At 36.7% G+C, this 14062-nt stretch overlaps 1 protein-coding gene across 1 annotated transcript in view; it reads left to right on the top strand.

Annotated features, from left to right (window-relative positions):
- Positions 1-789: 789 nt before the first annotated feature.
- The window catches only part of LOC107678683 (UDP-glucose:glycoprotein glucosyltransferase 1-like), a 26742-nt gene continuing 13469 nt past the window's right edge, over positions 790-14062 (top strand). The window contains exons 1-22 of the mRNA XM_016474046.1: positions 790-838; positions 1664-1802; positions 1901-1980; positions 2276-2406; positions 2503-2615; positions 3305-3479; positions 3588-3684; positions 3981-4062; positions 4174-4274; positions 4865-4964; positions 5864-5924; positions 6750-6841; positions 7423-7573; positions 7663-7684; positions 8146-8243; positions 8370-8455; positions 8518-8692; positions 8926-9090; positions 9615-9735; positions 10274-10372; positions 12472-12566; positions 13240-13446. Of these exons, the coding sequence (XP_016329532.1) occupies positions 802-838; positions 1664-1802; positions 1901-1980; positions 2276-2406; positions 2503-2615; positions 3305-3479; positions 3588-3684; positions 3981-4062; positions 4174-4274; positions 4865-4964; positions 5864-5924; positions 6750-6841; positions 7423-7573; positions 7663-7684; positions 8146-8243; positions 8370-8455; positions 8518-8692; positions 8926-9090; positions 9615-9735; positions 10274-10372; positions 12472-12566; positions 13240-13446 (2427 nt within the window). The 5' untranslated portion in view covers positions 790-801. The remainder of the gene's footprint in view (positions 839-1663; positions 1803-1900; positions 1981-2275; positions 2407-2502; positions 2616-3304; positions 3480-3587; positions 3685-3980; positions 4063-4173; positions 4275-4864; positions 4965-5863; positions 5925-6749; positions 6842-7422; positions 7574-7662; positions 7685-8145; positions 8244-8369; positions 8456-8517; positions 8693-8925; positions 9091-9614; positions 9736-10273; positions 10373-12471; positions 12567-13239; positions 13447-14062) is intronic.

Raw genomic sequence — 14062 nt, 5'->3', positions numbered from 1 at the left:
GCCTACTACTTGTCATTTAGGTGTGTTAAAGTTAATGAGTTACATGGCAGATCCCGATTTTGTAATTTAATGGAATGAACTGTCTATTAATGAGATTACTTTTCCATTATAAAAGATACAATTTAAGTGTAACTCTGTTCTACCACATAATGTGTTCAGTAGAAACAGTACATGGGTACAATTTATAGTTGGCTAAAAGTGTAGGCTAAGTGACAAAAAAAGTTAATTTAAAAATAAATTTACAGTATATTTTTGAAAATAATTTTACACAAATTAAGCAAATATAAGCTTGAATATTCATGGAATCTACCCAAAGACAATAAATACCATATATGGCTTACCTATAGAAATGTATTACACTGAGGTCGCTGTAAAAAAAATATTCAAAATAGAAGCAACATAAAAACAGGCATCATACTCAGTAGTGCTATGAAAATAAAAAAAAACAGAAATATCTTGCAGTCAGATCGCATTATCACAACAAAGCCAGTTTCCATTCTTTCCCTTTAAAATCTGAGTTAAAAGCTCCTGCGTGCTCTTCTTGAGCCAAAATGGCGCCTATGACCAATTAGCTGTCTAACACATAGCCAGTAAAAATATTGCATTATGTTGTTGTCTTTAATCAAATTCCTGACTTTTTATAATCAATGCGATATTCTTTTTTATTAATGTTGTTGTTAATGCGGCGCTTATAATATTATATGTGATTTTGCGTATACTTCAAGCTATATTTCTGGAAAGGCACAAAGAGCAGAGCCTACACACGAACCGTGGGATGGACCACACTTATACCGTCCAAACATGGCAACCCACGAAGCAGACTTAGAAGCCGGTGCTGGTATGGTTGCTTACTTTATTCTCAGCATAATTCTGTCGCGTTGCATTTATTTCAATGATAGTGTGTATGAATACGTCTCTTAATGCATTTAGCCACTGGGACGAAGCAAATGTTTGCGATTAGTCATCCTTCCATAGTTATAAGGACTGCCAATGCCCTACACAGAGAAGTGAGCTCATATAAACGCTGGATTCTTCTTTTTAGATAATTTTCTGGTTATTGTGTTCTAAGAGTATTTGAATTCAGTCGCATCTCATTCTCATAACCTGTAAAAATCGAATTCCAATCCTTCGCATTATGATTATATAAGACATATACTACTTGTTTTTACTTAGTGCATTTAAATTCGGTCTCAGTGCCAGTTAGATGCCTTTAAAAATGAATTCATCCTCCTAAAATATGCTTTGAAAGATTTTGTTATAATGCAGGAAGTTAATAAGAACCCGGAACTCGACGAGAACGCTGATTGGATGAAGTTAATTTTAATGTCCACGATGAGTGCTCTGATTGGCTGAGAGTCAGGTCGCGCTGTCCTCTTCAAGCTGTCAAATGAAGAGAAATACAAACAATGCAGAAACATATGAAGGCTGTGTGATATATATTTACGCGTTTTATGGTTATAGTGTGCAAGTATTTTATGTCAGTTTGTTCTAATTTGATGTAGATAAAAAGAGGACAGTTTCAACGTTTGTTTCACTTTCTTTTTGAAATGTTTAACCTATATATAGCTATGGTTTAACCACTCCAGCTTTTTTAGAATTAGTGGTGTACCATTACCAGTGAGTCCCGTCCTCAAGCAGAAACTAAACTGTTTTATTTTCTCAGGCTTTTGTGGGAAAATGTGGATGTTGTGTGCTGCACTGCTGGCTCTGGGCTCTGTCCAATGTTTCAGTAGGGACTCAAAAGCTGTCACAACAACACTGACCACTAAATGGCCCTCTACACCACTCCTGCTAGAGGCCAGGTTAGCTTGCCTTGAACACACGATGATGATAGCATGTTTAATATAGTTTTATGCTGCACTTTACTAATAATAAAAGATGCCTTTATAATGTTCTACAGTGAGTTCCTTGCTGAAGAGAGTCAGGACAAATTCTGGGACTTTGTGGAAGCCAATCAAAATATTGAAAGTGACCGTGATGGTAATATTTGATCTGAATCCCATCTTTTACTTTCACCTTTTAGACATGCCGAGGCTTGTCAACATGTTTGCCTATTTTTATGAAGCTGTTACCCTTTGTATTTAAGAAAATGCTGTTGTATTGAATATCATATATTAAAATAATGTATACTTTTATGCTGCGGTATGTTATGCAAAAAATTAATGTCAAGTTACTTGCGGTTAATGAAGATAGTTCCAATAGCACCAGTATTTGTGTCGATGCTCTTGACATGCTGTTGGCCAATCAGATTACCAGACTGTTGTCCATATTTCAGACACGGATCTAGCATACTACGATCTGATCCTGAAGAGAGCCAGTGTGCTGCTGAGCCCAGTCCAGCTAAACCTGCTGAAGTTGGCTTTGTCTCTGAGGGCCTACTCATCCACCGTCCATTCCTTCCAGCAGGTGAGTAGGACCTCTCCACAGCTGTTTAATGTAAATGCAAAGTGAATCTGGAGAAATCATGTTCGACTCTGTTTGTTGGACTGTTTGTTTATGTAGATCGCCTCTAATGAGCCTCCTCCACCTGGCTGTAAAGCGTTCTTCAATATACATGGACAGACGTCTTGTGATACAGAAAGACTTAAAGTCATGCTGGATAATGCAGTAGAACGGTGAGTAAAAGCAAGACCTGTTGTAGCCTCCCCTCCAACATTAAGAAACATTATCCACTTTTTTTTTTTTGAATGAATTTACATTTCCCAATGTTCCCCAAAAATGTAAAAATGTCACTTTTGCCACCAGTGAGTAAGCCTGGTGGAGTGACTCACAAAATAAATAAGTAAATAAGTACTCTCTTGGGTATGCATGAAAATGTTGCTAATCAGGACACAAACAGAAAGCAAATAAGGCATTTCAAATTTCAGTAATTAAATGTTTTTTGAAACTATGATGCCTCCACAGAAACATATAAATAATTTAGCACTATAATCTAGCAATTTAGAATTTTGCATGTCTAACAGTTAGACTAACATCTAAATCTATGTAAAGAGGCTTTTTCATGTTGTATTATATGTATTGAGCATGCAGTTTTCATGTCCCCTTTGATTAGAGACTACTTTTTCTTTTTACTTAAAACACTTAAACACTTGAGTGCATTAAAACACTTAAATCCTACACTTTTCCTTATACAAATACATTTAAACTAAAGTACTGACAGTGTCAACAAACCCAAACACAACCAAAACTTTGTAATGTTTTTTATTTTTTTTTTCACTTATTTATTTATTGTTTGTATTATTTATATATTGTTTTGTTTGCATTTAATGATTTTTGCATTATGTATTTATTTATTCATTTTCAGGCCCAAGCCTTACCTGTTCAAAGGCGATCACAAATTCCCCTCAGCCAATCCCGATGCACCGGTTGTGATTCTTTATGCCGAGCTGGGCACCAAAGAATTCACCAGATTCCATCAGCTGATGCTGGCCAAAGCCAACAAAGACTTGATCACTTACGTTTTACGCCACTTTCTGTCTGTGAGAATTAAACCTTTTAGTATTTTAAATCATCATTTTCATTGTATTGAATCTCTTTATCTTTTCATCTTAAGATGAATAAGTCCATATACTCTGTCACCCATGCAGAACCCCAGCAAAGGTAGAGTGCACCTGTCTGGATATGGAGTGGAACTGGCCATCAAAAACCAAGAGTACAAAGCCAAAGATGACACACAAGTTCAAGGTATGATTGCAGCCGAAAGTCTTTGTGTTGTGGCTTTGAAGGAAAGTTAGTATAATTTAACCCTCATGTGGTGTTCGGGTCCTTTTTGCTCTGAGACATTTTTCAGTTGACAAAAAGATTGAATCCAATATTTGGTGATAATATAGCATAATGAGTGATTTATAAGCAATTTTTTGAGGCCGGGTCCTTTTTGCCCTGGAACATCGTAAGTGTGATAGGGTTTTGAACACAACACAAGTTAAATACAGCTATCGTCTAATTAGCAAACTCATTTATCTTTTCTCCACTTTTCACAGCTGGAGCTGATGTGAATGCCACTGTAATAGGTGAAAACGATCCTGTGGATGAAGTCCAGGGCTTTCTATTTGGCAAACTCAAGTAATTTAAAACTCCATAAACATTAAACATTGCTCTCCGTTGACTAAAATGCATCCCTGTGTTTGAAATTACATAACAGTATATCTTGATAGCATGTGTTGTATTTGTCAGGACCATTTATCCTGAACTTAAGGAACAGCTGAAGGAGCTCCGGAAGCATTTGATTGAGAGCACCAATGAGATGGCCCCACTTAAAGTCTGGCAGATGCAAGGTGAGTGTTGTTGAACTGGTGAAACTTCTGGCATCTATAAAATTGAAATTAAATGCTTGTTGGCTGCAGGTGTTTATATTGAGGTCCACAAGAGATGTGTGCTACAGTGTTTAGGTAGCAGAGCCTCTTGTACTATTTGGCACACTTACATTAATGCCACTACTTCAAGGGCTTTCAAGCTCAATTATTATATTACCTGTGACTAAAGGAGCAGTCGGGTAGCTCAATACTCATTCTGACGGTATGCAAATGGAACGTTTTCACATTGTTAATTAGCTGTGGCTCTGCTGGCCTTGCGTGTTTGTCAAACACAACTCCCTCTAGCCCAGAGCTCATTACTGCTCTATCAAGGTAAACTCATCAGAGACTAGTCACATTTAGCAAAACCTCTGAGCGAACACACACACAGTTGAATGCACTATTCCCAATGGTACTGGAAAAGTGCTTTGGCACATCAAAATCATTATATGTAGAATCTGAGAAGTTGGCATGCCATATACAGGTCATGGCTATTTCAAATTAGATCTTGAATATTTCAGGAGCAGAAATGCAGGTTTGAATAACCTGTGTTCTTTATCATTCTCCACAAGATCTCAGCTTTCAGACTGCCGCCCGTATCCTGGCAGCTCCCTCTGTGGACGCTCTCAATGTCATGAGGGATTTGAGCCAGAACTTCCCAACCAAAGCCAGGTAAATAACCACCTGTCCATTACAAACACTTGAGTCCTAACCAGACATGATAAAGCAAAAAAAAAATCCTGTTTTCTTATTTTAAAATATCATTGGTCCTAAATATTACTCCACTGTATATTTAACAATGAACATGTTCTGAATGGCTGAGATTTTGCCAATATGCACAGCATTTCATTTTCAGCGAAGGCTCTAAATTGATGCTGGAAACACTGTGTCTTAACCATGTGTGACATAACGTGTTTATATGTCGTGTACGGTTTATTATTTCACTTTCAAAAGCCACTTTTCTGTGTTTATTCATTAATTCCTCATTGGCTCTATAGTAGTAAGTGCTTTTCAGTTCAGAAACCCTGGCAGCAGACCGCTCAAGTCATCAGAAAGTTTAGTCCGAGCTGGATGTTTTGAGTCTTTACTGCCTTCCAAGGTTTAATTAACACTTTAAGGGTAAAAAACGAGCCGTCAGCAGTTATGATGAAAATAATATGCTTTATTTGGCCCAGACGTTGCAGCCACAGCTGTTTTTTTTTTTGGCAAATGTATTTTAAATGTGCCGCCCACACTAAAATGCAATTTTGTTAAAGTGATCCTTGACATCATGGAGCATAATACGCAGTCATGTATCGCCCAGAGCAATTAACTGCAGCTCTGAGTCATCGACTCCTTTTTTTTTCTTCTTTTTTTTCTTTTTTAAATGTCTGAATGTAGACTTGCATGATGTCAGTGAAAGCAATCTCATCTCTATCTAGTTAAACAGCGTTGATTAAAACAGTCAGCACAGACATTTTTATGCAGATTACAGTAGGTTGTGCATTCAAAATGTGATCATAATGAATCATCGTGATGAACTAATGAATCATTTTCAGTATAACCACGCACATTTCTCTCGCCCCTCTCAGGTCCATAACAAAAACGGTTGTTAATTCAGAGATCCGGAAGGAGATTGAGGAAAATCAAAAGGTGAGGGCTACCATTGTCCTTTTTTCATGTTCCTAGAGTCCTTTTCTCAAAGCTGTGGCGTCAGCAGGTATTCTCATTCACTACGTTTTTTTCTGCACCGCTGAGATAATGGACTCAAAGAAGAGGCCCAGTCAAGTCTTTGTTTTTTGCCTCATAACTCACCAAGAAAAGTCATGACAAAGTCTTACAATGATTCTCTTCCCATATATTAAAACCCGTGTTTAAAATGAAAACATCAGTTGTAAAGTGTTTTGGTTGTTAGTGGAATGGAGAAAAATTCCTCTCCACCTCTCTGCTTGTTTTTTTTCACGTTCCTCTGTATTGGAACTTGTGTAAACGCTTTTGTTTTGTCGCTGAAAAGGTAATGAATGAAGTAATTGTGGCGAATGCGGTTTATACGTGGCTTCGTTCATTGTTTCGGTCATTTCCTTTCTGTGATTAAAGCTGTTTCTTGCCTCTTGTAATGAGGACGTGTAACGGACCTGCTCCTCATTCCTCACTGTAATTGCATGCTGGGAAACGTGACGAATGGAACCTCTTTAAGGTTCTCTAACGAGCTCCCTCGCTCTAATGCATGTGCCTTTAGCGAATAACAAACATGAGTGCCATGGATAAAAGCATGAATATATAGAGTGGAAATGGCCTAAGACTCAAAAGAGTGTGTTTGAATTATAGATCATATTGAGCATCTCTTTCAACTTCTGTTCTGTTCTATGAAGTGACAGAAACATATTTCATCCAGGGATTAGCAACCCACAGGGCTTGGGAGGTTACATTAAGGCGAATTGTGAATATGTCATACCTAATATCTTTTGTCTCCCCTAGCATTTTAAAGGGACATTAGGTCTCCAGCCAGGGGACTCAGCTCTGTTTATCAATGGACTCCATATTGACCTGGATGTGCAGGATATTTTCAGGTAAGCAGCTGGATTTTTTTATTTTTCTAACTTTATTTTTTCTATATGTATTATACTACAGCAGAAGTCTGAAAATAATGACTTAATAATAAAAATGTAACTAAAATAATTATACAGTATTTAATATTCACCTATATTATACACTATTGTTCAAATATTTGGCATATATAATTTTTTTTGGTATGTTTTTGAAGAAGTCTCTTCTGCTCCCAAAGGGTGTATTTATTTGATCAAAAATACAGTAAACCAGTAATATTGTGCAATATTAATGCAATTTGAAATAATTTTTTTCTGCGAGAGTGTATTTTATAATGTATGTTATTCCTGTGATGGCAAAGTTGACAGTTTTTTCCCAGGATTCTTTGTTCAATAAAGTTCAAAAGAAGCAGTGAAATGAATTTGAAAATGTCTTTACTGTTACTTTTGATCAATTCGATGCATCCTTGCCAAATTAAAAAAAATAAAAAACCTAAACATTTGAATGATGTGAATGATGTAACATAAAGTTTGATGTGTTTGGTTTGTTGGTGTTTTGATCTGTCATGCTGCAACCTTGTATATTGTGTGATTTTCTTTTGCAGCGTTTTTGACGTGTTGAGGAATGAGGCAAGGGTCATGGAGGGTCTGCGTAGTCTGCTTATAGACACACCCTACATCCACGACATCCTCAAACTTAATGTTCAGCCTTCAGACTCTGACTATGCAGTGGACATCCGCAACCCTGCTGTTAACGTGAGCTATGTGTTTTTTTTTTTTGTTTGTTTGTTTTGTTTTCTGGGAGAGAGAATAGAGAATAAACCCTTTTTTTTCTCTTTCTCCAGTGGATGAATAACCTGGAGACAGATTAAGACCCATACATATTTTTTGTATATACATTCTGTAATTATAGACTTTAAGTGGTTGGTCAACTCTGTAACCTGTCAATGGAGTTATTGTGTGTCTCTCTCTGGTGATTTCTGTGTTTCTGTCTGTCTGCAGGATTGGAGTGGTGTTTGTGGTGAATGATTCTGATGAGGTTGATGGGATGCAGGATGCTGGTGTGGCTTTACTTCGAGCTTTCAACTATATCTCTGACGATGTTGACAGCCAGATGTCCTTCGATGCCATCATATCTGTAAGTCAACAACATCACCAAGTGCTTCATACAACACCAATTTAGTGATGGATTTTGTCTATGTTTAGGAGCATACTGGATATAGATTTGCCTAAAAACTAACAGTCTTTTCAAGAAAATCATTTTTGATATGTCTTTCAGATGTTGAACAGAGTTCCCAGTGGAGGCAAACTGAAGGTGGAAGAGACAGATGGCCGATACGCATCCTGGCCCTCTAATGTGCAGGAGCTGCTGCGGCCCACCTTTCCAGGAGTCATTCGACAGATCCGGAAAAACTTTCATAATCTGGTAAGTATTGCAAGTGCTGTGTAAATATGACAGTTTCCTTCAGACATTAACAGTTCACAATGTAAACCCCACATATAGATCTGAATTCTGCGGATCATTTCAGAAATGTCTGTGTCATTCTGACAGGTGATGATTCTGGATCCAACCCATGAGAACATGGCAGAGCTGATCAGCGTGGCTGAGATGTTTTACAGCAACAACATCCCACTCAGGTCAGTCTGAAAATAGACCGAACATTATTACAAGAACATGATTAATGTTTCACAATGCGTAGGAGCCATGGTGCTCCTGCAGGAAAGCAGGTTCAAATCTGGTCAGTGTCTTGTGCCATTCTCACCCCTTCATTTAACTTTTTCAGCATCTCTCAAGGTGTGTTGGAGAAGAGATATCCCTATGTAGAGATCAGCAGCATCCTGGGGCCTGACTCTGCCTACGACAACAACAGAAAAGTAAGGGATTTGTTTTTCTAATGTGTGTGCTTTGAATATTTCAGCAGTACTCCATCTCAGATGTCATATTCTTGCCAAAAGAGACAGAATATTGTGGATGAGTTTTTTTTTTTAATCAACTGTAGAGATTAAGGATGTAACTGTCAGCCAGAGGTGGTTCCTGTGCTAATAGCTCTTTGTGTCTCCCAGTACCCATAACCCTTATTGAGGTCATATCTTCTTTGTCTCCACAGGAGGGAAAGGCATATTATGAGCAGACTGGTGTTGGCCCATTGCCTGTGGTGTTGTATAATGGAATGCCTTTACAACGTGAGCAGTTAGACCCAGATGAACTTGAGACAGTCGTCATGCACAAGATCCTAGAGACCACCAGTTTTTTTCAGCGCACAGTCTACCTGGTGAGAATTGCATGTCTGTCACCCATAGTCTCTATGGTGTCCTTTTTGGCCTAAAAAGTAACCCATTATATCATTGCACTCTTCCTAAAAAATAGCTAAAACCCATAATCAAATAGATCTGTCTGTCTTCCAGTCCAGCTTTAGTGGAAGTAGTATAGTTTTGTAAAGTTTTAGAACTCGTTTCACAGAGTAGTTAAGGTGTCATGCACTCTGTAGTCTTGCATGATTAATTGATAAATTTATTGTAAATATATATTAAGTTGTTATTGCCAGTTAGGATTCTGCAATAAATACAATACATAAAAAGGAAAGTAACACTCATTACATAAATCCACGTCCATATTGCAGGGATACTGCAGGTGTGTACAGTATATAAAAAAATAAATAATTAAATAAACACACACACACACTATATATATATATATATATATATAATTTATTTATTTTTTCATTTATCTGAAGTACAGTTTAAGGTTATTTATTTTCAGTGTCATCTTTTGAAATGACTCTTTTGATCTTTTCAGGGTGAACTGAACAGTGACCATGATGTAGTGGATTTTATCATGAATCAGCCCAATGTGGTCCCACGAATCAATTCCAGAGTCCTGAGCACCAACAGGAATTATCTGGACCTTTCTGCCACCAGTGAGTTCTTGTCTGATTGGGTTCATAACAAATTGTTTTTTCAGTGTTTTGCTGCTCCCCACTTCTTTTCTGTTGAATCATAAATAGCTTTTCCTCCGGTAAACGAGCTAGTTTGAGATATACAACACGTACGCTCTCACATGCTCTCGGGAATGAATATCTGCCTCATTGTGAATTCTGTGCTAAATGTCTTGTTTGTTCTTGATAGCCCATTTATTTACAAAAACGTACAAATGAGACTGCGGCAATGATATTCATAAACTGCTTTGTTTTTGCAAGGAATTTGAAACTGAATTTTAATAGCTTTTGAATAGCATATTTGCAGTCTTTCAGGAAGCTGAGAAAAAGACCCATTTCAATCTGAACTCAAATAGCACTCCATGTTTAAAATAGCTGCATTTGAAATGGCTTTGGTTGGATTCAATTATGAATGTGAATGTACCTCTAACAGAGAACAAAGCACAACCTTATTTTCATTTTCTCCCCAAGTGTTTGCCATCACCTGACCTCCAAAAAAAACAAGTCTTTTCTTTTCCAGACAATCATTTTATCGACGAATATGCACGTTTCCTCTTTCTGGACACCAAAGACAAGAATGCAGCGGTGGCCAACAGCTTCAATTACATGACAAAGAAAGGTGAGGTGATTGCTGCTATTGATCTCCATGAGAAACGCAATTCCTCCAACCTGCTGATATATGAACAATTGAGGGTTTCTCTGTGGGACCTGTGGGAAGTGTATAATTTCTCATTGTTCTGTCCATCTTACGTTATTTACCAGGTGCACACTGCGGTTTTGGCAAACCAAATCAAATTTCAGAAGTTGTCAAAGATATTTGTCATAAGCAGTCTTACCGCCAGATTTACTAAACAGGGCAAATTAGCATGAGACCGCAATCCCTTAAAAGCGGTGATGGGAGTGGAAAATTCTGTCAGTGATCTTCTGACAATACTGCGTTTGTTGGATGTTAAATAATACTAGAAAATTGACTATTGCAAATCTTAGTAAATTAAAAAAAGCCAAAGAAGGTTTGCACTGCTGCAAGCTCTTAGTAAATCTGGCCCTTGATTTAATAAGAATGACGTTCTCACCGAGAAAAAGTAGTTGATACTAGCTTGTGTATATTATATGCAAAAAATATCTTCGCATTTAGTGTTTCATTGCATTATAATATAAAAATGTCCTTCAGTTTGCTTTGGAGAATGAGCAGTCAAATGCAAACGAAGATGACTAACATGGATTGGTGACTTAAATTGCCCAGTAATGACCAAAGACTTGGCTGACATGTATATCACACAGTCTGCCATGAAAGATATTTAATATTGTACAAACAGTTTTGTCCTTTAGCCATTTTAGTATAGTCTCATTATATAATCTGAAAGGCAACACAAAAATGCTAGTGTACACCTGGCTTTAGGCACCAAAAACTGTCTGTGTACCACTAAATATATCTGTCTGCTTTTATTTGTGTTTCTTCATTCCTTGTTTTTCTTGAATGCTGATTTCAGGGATGTCAACCAGGGATGCTTCTGGTAATTGCATTGAGCTGTTATACTCACTTAACTGACAGCCTACTTCCCATAGATCTCATCTAAACATACAGTGCCCGAGTGCAAATATTGTTAGAAAACGCCTACATTGACGCCTACATCATTAACATAACACTCTCTGTTGCTTGAAGGAATATTCTGGGTCATTTAAAACTTAATGTCTGTGTGCCACATCTGCGGCATGCTGTCGATTACCACAGGAAGTAGGCTAACTTTGACTCTGTCTCTCAGTTTGTGTACACAAATGGGAATGCATTTACAGGAATACACTTATAATGGAAGCCTAGCAGGTCAGTGTGCAACTACTTTGAATAAATATCTATACATATTTAAAATGTCAATTTTTCTGTCCCACTGTTTAAAAGTACAAACATGAAAACGGTTAAGATGCGCTGGACCTCTGTTAGGCTCGGTATGTGTGATACAAGGATACCAGGATGAAAGTATGAAGAGATGTGACGTAATATATAGAAGTGAAATTACATCAGAATTTTGTCCATCTAGAAAAGCAGTCCAACCTCAAAAGGACAATTCAGACAAATATAATGTTGGCGCTTCAACTGAAATACAAGCCTCATATTCTTAAACGCTCTGGCCTGCTAGACTTTCATTATAAACCAAGTGCATTTCTCTGAATGAGTTTTTGTTGTTTAAAATATACTGAGGGACAACTCTAAATTATTTTCTGTGGTAATTGACAGTATGCCACTGATGATATTGATAGCTAAAGTTGTAAATGTCCCAGAATATTCCTTTTTAAGCGTGTCTGCAAGTTTTAAGATTAGTGTATTATGATTGTTGTTGTTGTTTTCCTTTAACCAAGTGAAGACGTTTTCTGAAGCTTGCTATTGATTTAAGCACAGTTGTGCATTTGTCATCTGTCAGAACTGTCAGTGTGTGATGGATGAAAGAGATTCTCTTTCTATCCTGTGGTCCCCTGTAATATCTTTCTTTTACAGACGTTTACAGGTTTATATCTAGGTTGAAATTGCCTGTCTGTCTTTGTGTGCCGCTTGGGCTCTTCAGATACATCTCGCCTTTTTGACTGTTAAAACCTAAGACAAGCCAGAATGCTTTCAGTTCCTCACATCATTTTCACTCACCTTTTTAGATTGCATGAGGAAACAGCATTTCTCGGCTGTGTAATTTCCTTCAGCCCGTGTGTCTGTCCTTCTCTGACTTGCAGATGATGGCATCATCCGTCCAGTGACTTTCTGGGTAGTGGGAGACTTTGACCAGCCCTCGGGACGACAGCTGCTGTACGATGCTATACGTCACATGGTAGGACAATGTCACTGAGCCAGTTCCGTCAAAGTTAGCTGTAAAAGATAAAACCTTGTACGCGGTGCATAAAATTTACTTTTTGCCACTGTGGTCTGTCTGATTAATAGAAGACATTGACTGGCAATTTCAAGCTACAGCATAATAATAATAATAATAATAATATTATTATTATTATTATTATTATTATTATTATTATTATTGTATACTATTATATTATTTATTAATTCACTTTAATTTTAGTGTTAGTAATGTGTTTTGTCATTTTTTTTATTAGGTTATTTCAGATATTTGTACTAAGCTTTATTTTTTTTATTTTAATAATTAGTTTTACTAATTGTAGTACTTGAACCTATTTCAGATAGTTGCAAAGGCAACATTTTGAATTTTCTTTTAATTTTTTCTTAAAAATTTTCATCTAATATTTATATTTTATTTTGCCTTTATTTCAATTAAATCTAAAACTTTTTTTAAATTTGATTTTATTTAATAACAACATTGGATATTTCAAACACTAAACATAGTATGTGATTTATAATATTTCTGTAGCAACTCTAAAATATTTATATTTGTTTATATAACAGCTTTATTCTTTAAATGTGTGTGATTAGAGTGGGGAAAAAAACAAGTCTAAACTAATCATAATTTGATGTCTTTTTTTTTTTTACTTTAGAAAACCAGTAATAATGTACGATTAGGAGTGATCAATAATCCCAGCGAGAACACATCTAATGAGAAGAGCCTAATTGCTCGAGCCATATGGGCAGCCATGCAGACCCAAACCGCCAACAATGCCAAAAACTTCATCACCAAAATGGCTAAAGAAGAGACGGCACAGGCTCTTTACGGAGGGAGTGACATTGCAGAGTTTGCTGTCGGGGTAAAATAAGCTCTCCTGTAATTAATTTACAGTTGTGATGGATTATTTGCTCTGGGTTATTTCACTGTTGCTGCTGCGAATGTCACTTTTAAACTGCAGAATTTAATATAGAACCAATCTAACCAGATCCTTCTGCATTTTTCTGCCCTACAGGGCATGGATGTTCCTCTGTTTAAGAGTGCATATGAGTCCCCTAATGTGAACTTCCTGTTGGCTCACTCTGCCTACTGTCGTGATGTCCTCAAACTGCAGAAGGGCCAGAGAGCTGTGATCAGTAATGGGTAAAAGATAAAACCTTGTACGCGGTGCATAACATTTACTTTTTGTCACAGTGGTCTGTCTGATTAATAGAAGACATTGACTGGCAATTTCGTTAAATTGTTACTACCCTTGTTTGTGAATCTAATCTAAATGTAGTCACACAAAGTAGCAAATCGCACTACAGTATTAGTATATCAATATTTATAAAATGTATGTAATTATTATAAAGCTTTATATAAATATTTTAATATTTTAATATAATTAATAGTAAAATATGTATGTTCAAAAAAACATAAACCAGCACACATATAGCTTTGTTCCTTACTGCTTATGTTATGTTATATGTTATGTTATG

Source organism: Sinocyclocheilus anshuiensis, unplaced genomic scaffold, assembly GCF_001515605.1.
Source record: "Sinocyclocheilus anshuiensis isolate Anshui unplaced genomic scaffold, SAMN03320099.WGS_v1.1 scaffold1458, whole genome shotgun sequence".
NCBI lineage: Eukaryota > Metazoa > Chordata > Actinopteri > Cypriniformes > Cyprinidae > Sinocyclocheilus > Sinocyclocheilus anshuiensis.
The sequence above is the reverse complement of the archived record's forward strand: the minus strand, read 5'-3'. Positions and strand labels throughout refer to the sequence as shown.